Source organism: Homarus americanus, unplaced genomic scaffold (genome assembly GCF_018991925.1).
Source record: "Homarus americanus isolate GMGI-L3 unplaced genomic scaffold, GMGI_Hamer_2.0 scaffold15945, whole genome shotgun sequence".
Taxonomy (NCBI): Eukaryota; Metazoa; Arthropoda; class Malacostraca; order Decapoda; family Nephropidae; genus Homarus; species Homarus americanus.
This window is the reverse complement of record NW_024725940.1, coordinates 69,777-85,932: the sequence shown is the minus strand read 5'-3', so window position 1 is coordinate 85,932 and position 16,156 is coordinate 69,777. Positions and strand designations below refer to the sequence as shown.

General features: G+C 45.0%; 1 protein-coding gene across 1 annotated transcript in view; it reads left to right on the top strand.

Annotated features, from left to right (window-relative positions):
* Positions 1-16,156, top strand: part of LOC121865316 (insulin gene enhancer protein ISL-1-like) — a gene marked incomplete at its 3' end in the record, with an annotated part of 79,037 nt that overhangs the window by 11,396 nt on the left and 51,485 nt on the right. The window contains exon 2 of the mRNA XM_042364656.1: positions 15,243-15,480. Coding sequence (XP_042220590.1) covers positions 15,243-15,480 — 238 coding nt within the window. The remainder of the gene's footprint in view (positions 1-15,242; positions 15,481-16,156) is intronic.

Genomic DNA, 16,156 nt, shown 5'->3' with positions numbered 1-16,156 from the left:
CTCCCTCCCTGGCCCTCTTTCCCTCCTCCCTTCTCCCTAAGCCCTCTTTCCTCTTTCCTTCTCCCAGGCCCTCTTTCCCTCTTTTCCTCCCTCCCTTCTCCCCCAGGTTCTCTTTCCCTCCTCCTCTCTCCCTTCTCCCCCAGGCCCTCTTCCTTCCCCCCTCTCTCCCTTCTCCCCAGGCCATTTCCCCTTTCCTCCCCTTCTCCTCTAGTCCCCTTCTCCCTTCCTCCTGCCTCCAGCCCTCCTTCCCCCCTCTCCCTCCAGCCCTCCTTGCCCCCCCCTCTCTCCCTCAGCTCCCCCCCTCTCTCCTTCGTCAGGCCCTACTGCTGGTGGTCTAGTGTATTTCCCCTGTGATGAAAGACGCCTGGGTGAAGCCATTCTGTCTGCCTGGTGATCTGAGAACACATCCAACCGGTTCATTTAAGCTACGATACAGCGATGGTTCCTTAAAGGGATTCATGTGTTTAAGTGTTTTGTTTCTTAACTAATGATGTGTGAACGTATCTAACTACCATTCCCTACCACAATTACCACAACAATTACCACCATCGCCACAACACCACTACAATCACAACCACCACCACAACCACACACCACAATAACAACAACAACCACCACCACCACCACCACCACCACCACTATCTAATCACAACCACCACCACCACTACAATCACCATCACAATAACAACTACCATCAACCACCAGTACTCATATTGATTATAATTTTCATTGTGTGGTCTTCCTCCAGTGGTCTATATAATGGTCCCTGTTTATGTTGGTCTGTGATATATTATTTTTTTTAAGAGGGAAGAGGAGGGAGGGGAGGGAGGAGGGAGGGAGGAGGAAAGGAGGAAGGAGAGGGAGGAGGGAAGGAGGGAAGGAGGGAGGGAGGAGGGAAGGAGGGAAGGAGAGAGGAGGGAGAGAGGGAGGGAGGGGAGGAGGGAGGGAGGGAGGGAGGGGAGGGAGAGGGAGGGAGGGAGAGGGGAGGAGGGGAGGGAGGGAGAGGGAGGAGGGAGGGAGGAGGGTTGATGGTGTTGTGGTAGTGATATGGTAGTAGCGTGGTAGAACTGTGGTTGGAGTTATGGTTGTAGTGGGATAATACTAGTAGTGTGTAATAGTAGTAGTAGTAGTAGTGTGGTAGTAGTATTATTGTGGTGGTAATACTGTAGTAGTACTAGTAGTGTGGTAGTCATTCTTACCACCCATATTTCACTATTAGATTTTGTTAAATATAATATAAATTCATAATAAAAAAAAAACATCATGTAACATATTTTATACAATTAACATTATCATTTATTTTTTAACTCAATCGAATGTTTATTTTTATCATTAGTCATGTTTAATATTTGATGTTTTAATGTTGAATTGTATATTTAACTCTACTGCTTGATGTTGATGTATATACGGGGTGATGATCCAAGGATGATAAATAATAGGAAATAAATAAGGAGATAAGGGAAGAGGTGAGAGATGTAACTGAATAGAAGGTAGAAGAAGAAGTTAAATGAATAAATAAATGTTTAAATGAAATGTTTTAAATAAATAAATAAAGAAAATAAAATTAAATAAATGTTTAAATGAAGAAAATTAAATAATGAAATAAATAAATAAATAATTAAATAATTAGTCAAATAAATAATAAATAAATAAATAAAATAATAAATAAATAATAAATAAAATAAAAGAGTAAAAGTTAAATAGAAGAAATAAATAGTTAAATAGTGCTGAAGAATAAATAGTTAAATAAATAGTTAAATAATAAAATAATAAAGAATAAATAAATAATAGTTAAATAAATAAATAAATAGTTAAAGAGTTAAATAAATAGTTAAATAAATAAATAAATAAATAAAGTTGTTAAAAATTAAATAAATAAATAGAATAATAAAATAGATGTTAAATAATAAATAAATAAATAAATAAATAGTAGTAATAAATAATTAAATATGTTGAATAAATAGTTAGAAGGGCTAAGAGAGGCACTCAGACCCCAGTCATTACGACCCTCCATGACATACACCAAGCGGCCATAACACTGCCTATAAATTATAAAAAAGTACAATGTATGTATGTATGTATGTATGTATGTATGTATGTATGTATGTATGTATGTATGTATGTATGTATGTATGTATGTATGTATATGTATGTAAAAATCACAGACATATAGTATCTATCTTCGACATACATACATCATAACCAATTTTCAACTATACCCACACCCACCCATCCCACTCCACCCATCCACACCACCACTCCACCCACCCACCTGAGAGAACGGGGGTGCATATATTATCATGGAGAGGCAAGTCACCACACATCTTGGGTGACTCGTTCAATGTGCGTCACTAGGGGAATATTATTAATGTTTGAGGTTCGTATCCGCAAGATTACTCTCTCTCTCTCTCTCTCTCTTGCTGGTCGTGGGAGGGTTCATCATACTTATGGATGGGAGGGAGGGAGAGAGGAAAGGGAGGGAGAGAAGGAGGAGGGAGAGGAGGAGGGATAGGAGGTTGAGGCATGGTGAAGGAGGCAAGGAGGAAGGGAAAAAGAGAGGGAAGGAGAGATTCTTCTATGCATGGTGGAAGGGATGGGAGGGAGGAAGGCAGGAGAGACAGGGAGGGTAGAAAATATGTGTGGGTGTGTGTGTGTGTGTGTGTGTGTGTGTGCTATATTCCTGCATTTATTATTTTCTTTAATTGTTTACACTTTTCTCCCCTCCTGTCCTTTCTCCTCCTCCTTTTTCCCCACCTCACCACCTTCTCTCCTCCTCCTCAACACCCACACCACCCATCCGTCATCCATTTGGCTCATAGTTTAGTTTGGACAGAAGGGAGAGGGTGGGGAGGAGGTGGGGAGGAGGAGATTGGTGGGAGGAAGCTACTGGGGAGGGAGGTACTGGGGAAGGGGTGTTGGGGAGATAGAAGCTGGGGAGGAAAATAATAGAGTAGTTTTAGCTGACAATTAAATATTAAGTAATAAATTATTTTGCATTTTTTTTTTCACAACACGAATTTATTATCAGATTCTACTACTATTATCACCATCATCACCATCATCACTATCCACTCCACACCAGGCTCCTCCCACACACACTCATCACAGAGGCCCAACACACACCCACACACACACACAGGGCCACACACACCACACCACACAGAGGTCACACACCACACACACAGAGGCTCCCCACACACACCACACCACACAGAGGTCTCACACACCACACCACACAGAGGCTCCACCCCACACACCACACCACACAGAGGTCCCCACACACCACACCACACAGAGGTTCACACACACCACACCACAGAGGCTCCCTACACACACCACACCACACAGAGGTCTTACACACACTACACCACACAGAGGCTCCTACACACTACACTACACAGAGGCTCCACACACACTACACTACACAGAGGCTCCTACACACACCACACACAGAGGCTCCTCACACACTACACTACAGAGCCCACCAACACACTCTAAAAATAAAAGGAAAAAAACATCAGTGGTGACTCTCTCAAAGTCCCCCACAGACTTAATTGAGTTAACGAATATTTTTGTAGGAGGAAGCAACACAACTTTGTGGAGAGAGAGAGAGAGAGAGAGAGAGAGAGAGAGAGAGAGAGAGAGAGAGAGAGAGAGAAGAAGATGTTTTTAGAATTCTCTCAGATTCGCTATACATTCCCTCTCTTTCCTTCTATACGCCTCCTTCTCCTCTTCTTCTCCCTCCTTCGTTAAATATTTCATTGTCTTCTTCTTCTCCTCTGTTCACTATCTTCTCCGTGTTCCCTTCTTCCCTCTCTCTCTCCTCCTTTCCCGCTACTAACTTTCCACTATATCTCCCTTCCCCACTTCCTTTCTTCTTTCTTTCCTTCCCCATCTCTCTCTCCCCCACCCTCCTCTCATCCCTCCTCCTCTTCCCCTTTCCCCCTCTTCCTTCCACTACCCACCTTCCCTTTCCTTTCCTTCTTTCTCCTCCTCTTCATCCACCCTCCCTGTACCTCTTCACCACTCCCACCCACCTTCCTTCCTCCTCCTCCCCCTCTCACACCTTCCCTCTCTCCTCCCTACCCTCCTTTCCTCCTCTTTCTTCTCTCTCTCACCCATCTCTCTCCTTCCTTCCACCACCCTTCCTTTCCCTCCCACCCCTTTCCTCCTCTCCACCCCTTCCCTCCCAATCCTTCCTTCCTTCCCTCCCACCTTCCTTTTCTCTCTCCTCCCGCTAGTCTAATATTGGTAACCCAGCGAGGCGATCACCACCAATGTCAGTATGATAATGACCGTAAAGTTCATTAATTATGGCAGGGTAAACACAGGTATTTGTTCTGGTGGAGGGAACCATCTTGTAGCGGCGAGAGAGAGAGAGAGAGAGAGAGAGAGAGAGTCAATCTATCGTCCCATCTGATTGTATTACTTGTGTTCGAGAATTACGTGGAGCAATGGAATGTACAGTACTGTCTCTCTCTCTCTCAGTAAGATAATAATATGTGAGATCATATAACAAGTCGTAATACATCACAAAATTATTAGAATCCCGCCCAACCTAACCCTAACCCACCTAACCTAACCTAACCTAACCTAACCTAACCTAACCTATCCTACCTGTACCCTATCCCGTGATTGGTCTTCATTCTAATGGGCTCAAGGTGATTGCCCCCCTTCTTACACAATGGACCTTATGCTAATGTGCCTTTATCCTAATGGTTGCCAGGTTAGATTGTGACCCACTAACCCTATTGGACCAATATGACCTACAAGTGGGTCAAGAGGCTCCCTATTTGACCTTAAGAATCCCTCTCCCCTGCCCCCCGCCCAGCTTTACTCCTGCAAACATTGACCCTGGAGGACGAGAACCGAACCCGAGACACAAAATTTTAGATTACGAAACCACCGCCTCCTTCCTCTCCCTTCCTTCCTCCACCTTAGTTCATTTCACCTTATAGATTTAAACACCCAAACGCTATTTCAGGGAGGGGGGGGTTAGGTTGGTTAGGTTAGGTTAGGGTTAAACATCAAACACCACAAATCACTTTTATAACAAACACAATAAAAATCACCAAGAAAATCCCACTAACTAAAACAAAACAAAACAAAAACAACAAAAATACAGTAACAAACTAATACATAATACATAATTAAAATCTCTACGGATATCCTCAGCAGACAAGACTGTAGGAGAGAAGCTGTAACCATTATGTATTTGTAGATTAAATATGAATATCACCTTATTTAAACGGCTGGGTGTACACACGGCCCATTTTCTTCATTCGGGTCAAACACTGAAAAGGGAGACATTAATTTCTCTATTGTCTTAAAAGGAGGGATGTGTGTGTGTGTGTGTGTGTGTGTGTGTGTGTGTGTGTGTGTGTGTGGTTGGGTTGTTGCTAGGTTAGACATCCCATTTTTTTTTCAACTGATGATTAAATATCCTATCCCAACCAAACCCAACCCAACCTAACCTAACTCAACCTAAACCTAACCTAACCTAACCTAACCTAACTCAACTCTAACCTAACCCTTTGAGCACGATGATGATGTATTCAAAGGGTTAACACTACGATGAAATAATAAGTGGAACCCCTTGTAAAACCTCTGTCAGTGTGAGTGGAGGGGTAGGAAGTGAGGAGGGCAGGTGGAGTGGGGTGAGTGAGTGAGGAGTGGGTAGGAAGGTGAGTTAGTGGGCAGGTGAGTGAGTGAGTGAGTGAGGGTGGGCAGGTGAGGGGTGGGCAGGTGAGTGGGTGGGTGAGTGAGGGGTGAGTGAGGAGGGGTGGCAGGTGAGTGGGTGGGCAGGAGGGGTGGCAGGAGTGAGTGAGTTAGATTGAGTCACTGAAGGCTGTCCTTCCTCTCCTTCCCTCCCTTCCTCCTGTCCCTCCTGAAGGCTTGACAGCGTGCCTTCCTCCCTACCACCCTGTCCTCCTGAAGGCTTGATGAAGCGTGCCTTCCTCCTTCCTCCTGTCCCTCCTGGAAGGCTTGACAGCGTGCCTTCCTCCTTCCTCCTGTCCCTCCTGAAGGCTTGACAGCGTGCCTTCCTCCTTCCTCCTGTCCCTCCCTGAAGGCTTGACAGCGTGCCTTCCTCCCTACCACCCGTCCCTCCTGAAGGCTTGACAGCGTGCCTTCCTCCTTCCTCCTGTCCCTCCTGAAGGCTTGACAGCGTGCCTTCCTCCTTCCTCCCGTCCCTCCTGAAGGCTTGACAGCGTGCCTTCCTCCTTCCTCCTGTCCTCCTGAAGGCTTGACAGCGTGCCTCCTCTCCTTCCTCCTCCTGTCCCTCCCTGAAGGCTTGACAGCGTGCCTTCCTCCTTCCTCCTGTCCCCCTGAAGGCTTGACAGCGTGCCTTCCTCCTTCCTCCCGTCCCTCCTGAAGGCTTGACAGCGTGCCTTCCTCCTTCCTCCCGTCCCTCCTGAAGGCTTGACAGCGTGCCTTCCTCCTTCCTCCCGTCCCTCCTGAAGGCTTGACGGCGTGCCTTCCTCCCTCCTCCCGTCCCTCCTGAAGGCTTGACAGCGTGCCTTCCTCCCTCCTCCCGTCCCTCCTGAAGGCTTGACAGCGTCTTTATCAAAGGAGAGCGCCGCCAACATTTCGTTAAGGGCGGGAAGGTTTACTCAGAAACTTTACACCAGAGACATATAGACTCAGCGGAAATTATCACCTGGGCACAAGCGGGTCCTCAGAGGCGGCGGCACACGCTACAAAGAGCTCAGGCACCCAGGTTGGAGGAATCTGCCAAGCTAACTTCAACACTCCCCAGGGCACGGGAGCCGCCGACCTCCTCATTATTCATGGGGGAAAGAGTTTCAATCATCGCTGTTACACGCGGGGAGGAGGAGAAAGAGGAGGAGGTAAAGGAAGAGGAAGAGATCTGTGCTAGTCAGAACACTCATTTTGTGGGAAAGACGCTCTGGGGTGATGATCTTCGTCCGACCGTTCCGTGTGTGTGTGTTGAGGCGACGGTGTTGGCGTCTCGAGTCATCGCTCGGTGTTGACTGTCTCCCGGCTGTGTTGTGAGAGACGGAGACTGACTGTCACTTTACACACCAGGGCGAGATGACTGCCACTCATTCTGTAGAGTTGGTCTTATACTGTACCTCCTGCCTGAGGTTCTTCGGGCGTCTGACACTACCAGTTGTGTTGAGTTGGTCTGGAAGTTAAGAATTTTCTTTATTAAGTGGGGAGGAGCGGGAAGAGGTAGGGAGGGAGAGGGAGGGGCAAGGAGGGGCAGGGAAGGGCAGGGAGGGGCAGGGAGGGGCGGAGAGGGAAAGGAAGGGACGGGAAGGGACGGTGAGAAGGCAAATACATCAATCTTGAGCCGTTATGAGCAGTTTCTTTCCCGTTTTACATCTTCTTTTCCATCGAAGAGTTCATTCAATCCTCCCCGAGCCGTTCTGGAGACCTCTAGGTAGCTACTTACCTCCTGAAGACGCCATGACGCGCTCCTCATCCGGTCTGAGTCGGGAAGTTTTAGCGAGTAATACATCCCATCACGGCCGGGGTGGTTCTGGTTGGCTGCGTTACCACACACGCAGACAACGAAGCTAATCATCGCACGGTGGTTGAGTGTTGATGTGACTTATCTTCGAGGAATTTGTAGAGGAAGGATTTTTTTTTTATTTTTTTTTCGTCGTTGGAGTTTTATTTCAGTCATTGTCGTCTTATGTAGAAAATGGCCAGCGTCTGTTGATGTCAAGCTTGGTTCTATAGATAGCAGGCCAGGAACTGTAGACGGTGGGTTATGTTTGTTGACTGCGGGCCGCGTTCTGTAGACTCTATCGTAAGCAGTCCCTCTTTCTCATTCCCATAATACAAACAATAGCTTCCCTACTTCCTCCTCCTCACCTTCCTACGCCCCCTCCTCCTCCCCTTCCTTCTCCTCCTCGGTCTTGGTAATTTGATGTACTCATCCCACTTTGTGAATAATGCAAACGTAATCTGGCACCCCCACCAGGTATACTGACTAACGGCGTCAGTACGTCCGTCCCCTACTCTGCTTCTACTACCTCGACCTCTACCACACACACACACACACACACACACACACACACACACACACACACACACACACACACACACACACACACACACACACACACACACACACACATACACACACTAAATACCTCGTCCATCCTGCAAAAAAATGAAAAAATAATACACTCTAAACATCATGACGATAACACACAAGAAAAAAAAAGTCTATCCTAAGGGAAAAAAAAATCCAACCCCAAAGAAAAATTAGAATTATTATATATATATTTTTTTTGTTATTTCTGCTTATCTGGAGTGAGGTTGGTGGAGTAGCGTAGTAAGGGAGTATTGCAGAGGAGTGTGTGGAGAGAGAAAAATATATGTGGTGGTGATGTGTTCTGTCACTCAGCTCTGCCTGCCTACCTCCCCCCATCACACAGACACCTCCCCACCTCTCCCTCTCTCCCTCGCCTACCCCCTCTCCCCTCACCTCCCCCTCCCCACCTCTCCCCTCCCTCACCTACCCCCTTTCTCCCTCACCTCCCCCCTCCTCACCTCTCCCCCTCTCCTCACCTCTCCCTCTCCCTCATACCTCTCTCCTCTCTCCTTCCGTCACCTTCATTTCCTTCCATTTTTCTATCTATATCTCTCCTTTCCTTCCCCTTCCGTATCTCCCTTCAACTCCTCCCTTCCCTCCCTCCCTTTCTCTGCTCCCTCACTCTTACTCTTACGACCTCGTCCTATCACACACACACACACACACACACACACACACACACACGCACACACACACACACACACACACACACACACACACACACACACACACACACACACACACACACACACACATGTAGGAACACATGGTATGTACGTTTATACGAGAGAGAGAGAGAGAGAGAGAGGGAGAGAGGAGAGAGAGAGAGAGGAGAGAGAGAGAGAGAGAGAGAGAGAGAGAGAGAGAGAGAGAGAGGTTAGGGTAGGTTAGTATTAGGGTGTTTTAATCATCAGGTGAAATAAACTAAGGTATCTACAGGTAATCCTCAACTTAATCCATAACATTCATCTCTGTATTACACTAACAAGGAACGCCTCCACAAGCCTCATTAAGTTGTCAAATGGTGTATTAAGTGTAATGGAATATGTGAAATAATTCCCTTCATAAAACACTATGTAAATAATTAATATACTTTGGTACATTATATCATTAAATATAATAACAGGATATGGCGATGTACGTGCGTGGTGTTGAGTGCATGGTGTTGAGTGCATGGTGTCGAGTACATGGTGTTGAGTGCATGGTGTTGAGTGCATGGTGTTGAGTGCATGGTGTTGAGTGCATGGTGTCGAGTACATGGCGTCGAGTACATGGCGTCGAGTACATGGTGTCGAGTACATGGCGTCGAGTACATGGCGTCGAGTACATGGCGTCGAGTACATGGCGTCGAGTACATGGTGTCGAGTACATGGCGTCGAGTACATGGCGTCGAGTACATGGTGTCGAGTACATGGTGTCGAGTACATGGCGTCGAGTACATGGTGTCGAGTACATGGGTGTCGAGTACATGGTGTCGAGTACATGGTGTCGAGTACATGGCGTCGAGTACATGGTGTCGAGTACATGGCGTCGAGTACATGGTGTCGAGTAGGTGAAATAAGCTAGGTGAGCTAATAATCTTCCCTTGATCCATATACATTTAATTAATTGTCTTTGTATTAACTTAAGTAACTCTGTAGTGATCAATAGCCAGATAATTACTAACATAATACACTAAAGAATAATAATAATATTTTACTTGTAATAATAACACAACATAACAACAACAGGTAATTAAGGTAGATGCAATTAAGGTAGATACAAATAAAGGTAGATACAATTAAGGTAGATGCAATTAAGGTAGATGTAATTAAGGTAGATGCAATTAAGGTAGATGTAATTAAGGTAAAGGCAATTAAGGTAGATACAATTAAGGTAGATGCAATTAAGGTAGATGTAATTAAGGTAGATGCAATTAAGGTAGATGTAATTAAGGTAAAGGCAATCAAGTTAGTAGCAATTAATAAAAAAAATCAACACATATTGATATATTAATTAAAGGGTAAAAACATCTTACTCATATCATTTAAATAATAATTTGTTGTCCCGTCTCGTGTAAAAATTAATTCTTCGTGGATACAGCAAGACTTTCACTAACACCAAGATAAATGTTGCGTAATTTATCGTTAAACTTCGTAAAATATCCCAATTATGTTACGGGATCTATCGTTAAACTCAATGAAAAACTAAACTCGTTACTCATAAAACTAAAATATGTTGCATAATCTTATCGTTAAATACAATAGTAATTAAAAGTTAATCCGATAATAGTGACGTAAGAACATAAATAAAATAACATAACATAACCTAACCTATGGGAATGAGCACCTAACTTTACACTTGGGGATATGAAGACGATCGAGTACACTGTCTGCTATACTGTCTCCGAGGCTTAGTATACAGTGTGTTATATCTACAGTATACTGCCTTTACTGATCTGATAGTGGATAATTTTTTTCGCATATGAGGGATTTTTTTTTTTTTTAGGTGTATTTGATTTGACTTTAGCTCAGGTAATGGCCCAATTAAAGATACAAATTTAGTCTTGATGTTTGACTTTTATAAATTGATTCCAAATATCCCATTTTTTTGGGGGGGGTTGACCTCATTCCATTTTCTATGTTGATATCACACCCCATTTTCTATGTTATCACACCCCATAACCTGTGGCTGGTGTTTATGTCGTGTGGCGTAAACTGAGAACACAATCTTCCAACGAGGTTCACCCAAAGTCTCAGAAGACACACACACACACACACACACACATACTGTAGTCTCAGGGCAATTAGGTTAAGGTTAGGTTAGGTTAGGTTAGGTGTGTGTGTGTGTGTGTGTGTAAAGAGGGCGGGCGGTGTGTGTGTTATACCTGTCCAGTGATTCTGACGACAGGTAAGGTAAAGGGTCCGTCCACCTGGCAGGAAGGTTAATTTGTGTATTAGAAGAGACAGACAGACAGACAGACAAACAGACAGGCAGGCAGACAGGCAGGCAGACAGACAGGTAGACAGACAGGTAGACAGGAACAGATACAGTGAAGACAAAAACGTAATCTCACTATCACCACCATCATCACCACCACCACCAACACAACCACTACTATCACCACCACTACCACTACTATCACCACCCCTACCACCACTATCACCACTATTATCACCACCCCTACCACTACTACTATCACCACCCCTACCACCACCACTACCACCACCACCACAACCACTACTATCACCACCACCACCACCACCACGTCCGTCTGTCAGCCCGTCATAGAGTGTTTTGCCAACGTACTCAAAACCAAATAGATTTCTCCCCCCCTCTCCTATAATCAAAGGCTTATAATAATTATACTCCGGGATTAATCTGTCTCTCCCCCTCTCTCTTTCTTTCTCTTTCTTTCTTTCTTTCTTTTTCTTTCTTTCGTCATTTTTCTCTCGCTTTTATTGTTTTTTCTCTAAAACTTCATCTATCTCTCTCTCTCTCTCTCTCAAGGTACTAAGTTTCCTTTAATTACATTTCTATGATTCTAAAGCAAATTATGTTGAGAGAGAGAGAGAGAGAGAGAGAGAGAGAGAGAGAGAGAGAGAGAGAGAGAGAGAGAGAGAGAGAGGCAGGCGGGGGCCCCGGTCGTTTACACACTGCTGCTGGTAGTGGATCAAACACACGGCACCGGGAATATTTAACTTCTTCACAAACACACGAAATGATTATGATTTTGGACATGAGGTGGATGTATACAGTACATTAATTAGTACTACACCTATACTTTTACCTGGATCAAATACTGCCAGTTTGTCCATCCCTTTAAGGTAGGTTATGTGGGGGAGAGGGGAGAGGAGAGGGGAGAGGAGAGGGGAGAGGATATGTTAGTAGCGGAGGGTAGGTTGGTAGGGGAAGGTGGGGATGGGTGGGTTTTTTTTGTTTTTGGAGGGAGAGGAGGGACACGGAAGGGGAAAAGGAAGAGATGTGTGTGTAGGGGAGGGTAGGGGGGGAAGGGAAGGGTAGGGGGAGGATAGGGATGAGGTTCGTTTGTAGGGGGAGGGAGGAGGGGAAGGGGCATGGGATGGATGTGGGTGGGGATGGTAAAAGGGGCGGGGGTAGGTGGAGGGTAGGGAGGGGTTGTTTGTTGGAGGAGGAGGGGGGGGGAGGAGGGAGGAGGGGTGAGGGGAGAGGAGGGGTGAGAGGGGAGGAGGGGGTGAGGAGGGAGAGTAGGGGGGTGAGGGGAGGGAAGGGGTGAGGGGGGGGAGGGAAAGGGTGAGGGGAGGGAGGGAGGGGTGAGGGGAAGGGAGAGGATAGGGGTGAGGGGAGGGAGAGGAGGTGTTGTCTGGGAGGGGGGGGGGGATGTTTCTAGAAAGAGGTGGGGAGGTTCTGTACATGTGTGTGTGTATGAGTGTGTATGTGAGTGTGTATGTGTATGTGAGTGTGTATGTGTATGTGTGTGTGTGTGTGTGTGTGTGTGTATGTGTGTGTGTATGTGTGTGTGTGTGTGTGTATGTGTGTGTATATATGTGTGTGTGTGTATGTGTGTGTGTGTGTGTGTGTGTGTGTGTGTATATGTGTGTGTGTGTGTGTGTGTGTGTGTGTGTGTAAATGAACAAGTAAAAGAAGACATACACAATAGAATACTGAACATCTCTCTCTCTCTCTCTCTCTCTCTCTGTCCTCACTGTAATTTCTGCCATCATTACATAACATTACAAAACATAATTATATCAACCTCATTAAAAATAATATAAACAAACAAAATCAGTCTAGACATAATTTCGTCCATGACTAAAAAAAAATCCTCCCCCGCAGCCCCCTCCCCCGCAGCCCTCCCGCCCCCCTGCCCTCCGAAAAAACTATTTCATCCCCATTATTTTCTGAAGTCGGGTAAAAATGTTCCGTTTACTTCACTAATTACAATTAACGATTATGAGGCCATTCCCTTAATTAACTTTTGATAGTGATGAAATAATATTGTTAATTAAGACCTGAGTGATGATGACCCCTGAGAGGCCAGACCAGTGAGGTGTGTTGGACCCGAGATGAGAATTACCGAATGAAGTTAAAGATAAATTGAACTAAAATTATTGGAACACAAAAATAAAATTAAACTAAATTGAACTAAAAAAATAAAAAAAATCCCGAATAAGTTATAAACATCTAAAACTAAAAAAAAATGAAAACAAAATTAAAATAAAATTCATAAAAAAAAAGCTGAACTCAAACTCGAAATAAAATTAAATAAAATAAAAAATCAAATAAAAGTTAACTGAAACTATAAAGATTAAGAATAAAAAAAAATAGAGGTTCTACTTGAAATGAAACTAAAAACAAAACAAAAATAACGAAAAAAGAAAATATTTTCGTTCTGTGCATATTTTTGTGTATAGGTAGGAGGGGGGGGGTAGGTGGGGAGGTGGGTGATGGGAGGTGGGTGAGACGAGGGGTGGTGCCTATAAACCATAGTGGGTGGGGGAGGGGGAGAGAGGGAGGTGTGTGGGATGGTGGATTTGTCACGTCCTCATGTTGAGTGACACTTTCATGAATACATCATCATCTCCCTCACTCATCCCTCCCTACCCCCCTCCGTCCCCTAACCCTCCCCCTCCCACCCTCCATATTCTGCATGACCCATAGATAGAGAGAGAGAGAGAGAGAGAGAGGAGGCGTACTCCCTACAGCCTCCCTACTCCTCCCACGCCCCCCCACGCCTCCCACGTCCCCCCACGCCTAATGTTGAGTGAGCGAGTGTTGACTTGCTGTTGCTATCCGTAGAGTGAAGAAATGAACTCTTTAATACTACACACCTGTAATATCATACCTGTAGTAATAACACACCTGTAATAACATACCTGTAATAATACACCTGTTGTAACACACCCGGAGTAACATACCTGCAACAAGAACACGTCTGTATTAATATATCTCTAATAATAAGATACTTGTACTGTAATAACACACCTGCAACACCTGTAATAATGCCCCTGTAATAATAACACACCTGTAATAACACACCTGTAATAATAACGCACCTATAATAATAGCACACCTGTAATAACGTCCATGTAATAATAACACACCTTTAATAACACACCTGTAATAACACACCTGTAATAACACACCTGATTACTAAGACAATTATGTAATGGAATTCAGCAACGTTCATTACCTCTTACAACAATCAAGATTCTAATTTGTTTGTTTGTTTTGTTGTTTTAGATCATTTTCAAGGAAGTTAGTGACCGATAAATTCTGGACAGCTTCTCATTACTTCCTTCCAGACCAAAGGAAATAATTCTCATCTCATTAGCGTTTGTGTGTTTTTTTTTTCTAAATACTTAATCTCGTCTGGAGACTTAAGAGAATTTTTATGGTATGGATGATGACGGTAGTGTGTTTCAGGTTTATCTGGTAATGTCAACACAAGGTAAAGGTTTAGGTAGGTGATGGACTGTAGTTTTAGCGTGGTGACTATGTTGGTTTAACCCTTTGAGAGAATGGTTTAATTCTTTTATCGTTAATGGGTTAAATATTATTACCCTGCCAGCAACTGTGGGATATAGGGTATTGTTTTGGGTCCTGTCTGTCTGTCTGTCTGTCTGTCTGTCTGTCTGTCTCCCAAATGCTTCGAGAAAACGTTTGAGGATTTACATCAACTTTGGGCCGCATAGTAAACTTATGGTGCAAGTCGCGACCAATTGACCAAGTGGAGCATTAAAGAAAACGAGGACATGAGACAGTCTCCAGCGGTGACTACAGTAACAGCGTCACTTGTTCCGTATTTACGTTGTCATAGTAGCTGTTCATGGACAAGGTGTGACCCATTCAGATGGTGTTTAATTCAGAAATACAAGATCAGATTTAGTTATAAAGTAAAGGTAAAGTAATTCCCACCAGGTAACACTCATAGCTCTTGTCAGCAGCCTCGCCAATTTCACTCTACACATATTCTTACACTTGATTTTTTATGTTATTTTCTGTCTTATGAATACCAATTAAAATACTAATTAAAATTTACCTTGTGATGTATAAATATCATGAACATATTCTCTACAGTGTTTATAAACTGATGTGTGATGACCAGTCCATGTGGGTCATAAGTCATGAACATAATTATATACAACATTTGTTTACATACTCATGTGTGACCCGTGAGCTTATTAGGTGAGAAAAGTGTAAGGTGTGCCTCCAGCAGGCACCGTGGGCGTGTGGGCGACTCTGACGAAGGTTGTGTCTGCTGCAGGCGGCCGGGTCTCCGTCTGCATGGGCTGTGGGGCCGTCATCAACGACCAGTATATACTGAGGGTGGCACCAGACATGGAGTGGCACGCTGCCTGTCTCAAGTGCGCTGAGTGCCACCAGTTCCTCGACGAGACCTGCACCTGCTTCGTCAGGGACGGCAAGACCTACTGCAAGAGAGACTACGTCAGGTGAGTCCTCGAGGGGGGTGGGTGTTTCTCCTGCTGTGATTTTCCAACAATTTTGTTCCCCTTCTTCTTTCTCCTCTATCCTTCTTCTTCGTTGCCGTCGTCGCCATAAGCCGCATCTTACATCATCAAGAACGGCACGACCTACAGCAAGAGATTCTACACCAGGTGGGTCCTCCTTCCCCTGTATCCGTGAACAGAGTAGTGTAGACGGTGCTCGACAGGCCGATAGTGTTTATGATTTGGTGTAACAGCTTTAGGTATATACAGTTACTTCAACATGTGGGATTACCGTGAGTGTTGATCAATGGCGGTTCTTGGAGAGGGAAAGACGTATTAAGTTATGAGGTTACCTGGGTTGATTTAGACAGTCCTGCGTATCAGTACATGCTGGGGAGGCTGTAAGGGTGTGAGGGAGTCTGGGTGTGAGGGTGTCTGGGTGGGAGGCTGTAAGGGTGTGAGGGAGTCTGGGTGTGAGGGTGTCTGGGTGTGAGGGTGTCTGGGTGGGAGGGGTGTCTGGGTGTGAGGGAGTCTGGGTGTGAGGGTGTTTGGGTGTGAGGGTGTCTGGGTGTGGGGTGTGTCTGGGTGGGGAGGCTGTAAGGGGTGTGAGGGAGTCTGGGTGTGAGGGTGTCTGGGTGTGGGGTGTCTGGGTGGGAGGCTGTAGGGTGTGTGAGGGAGT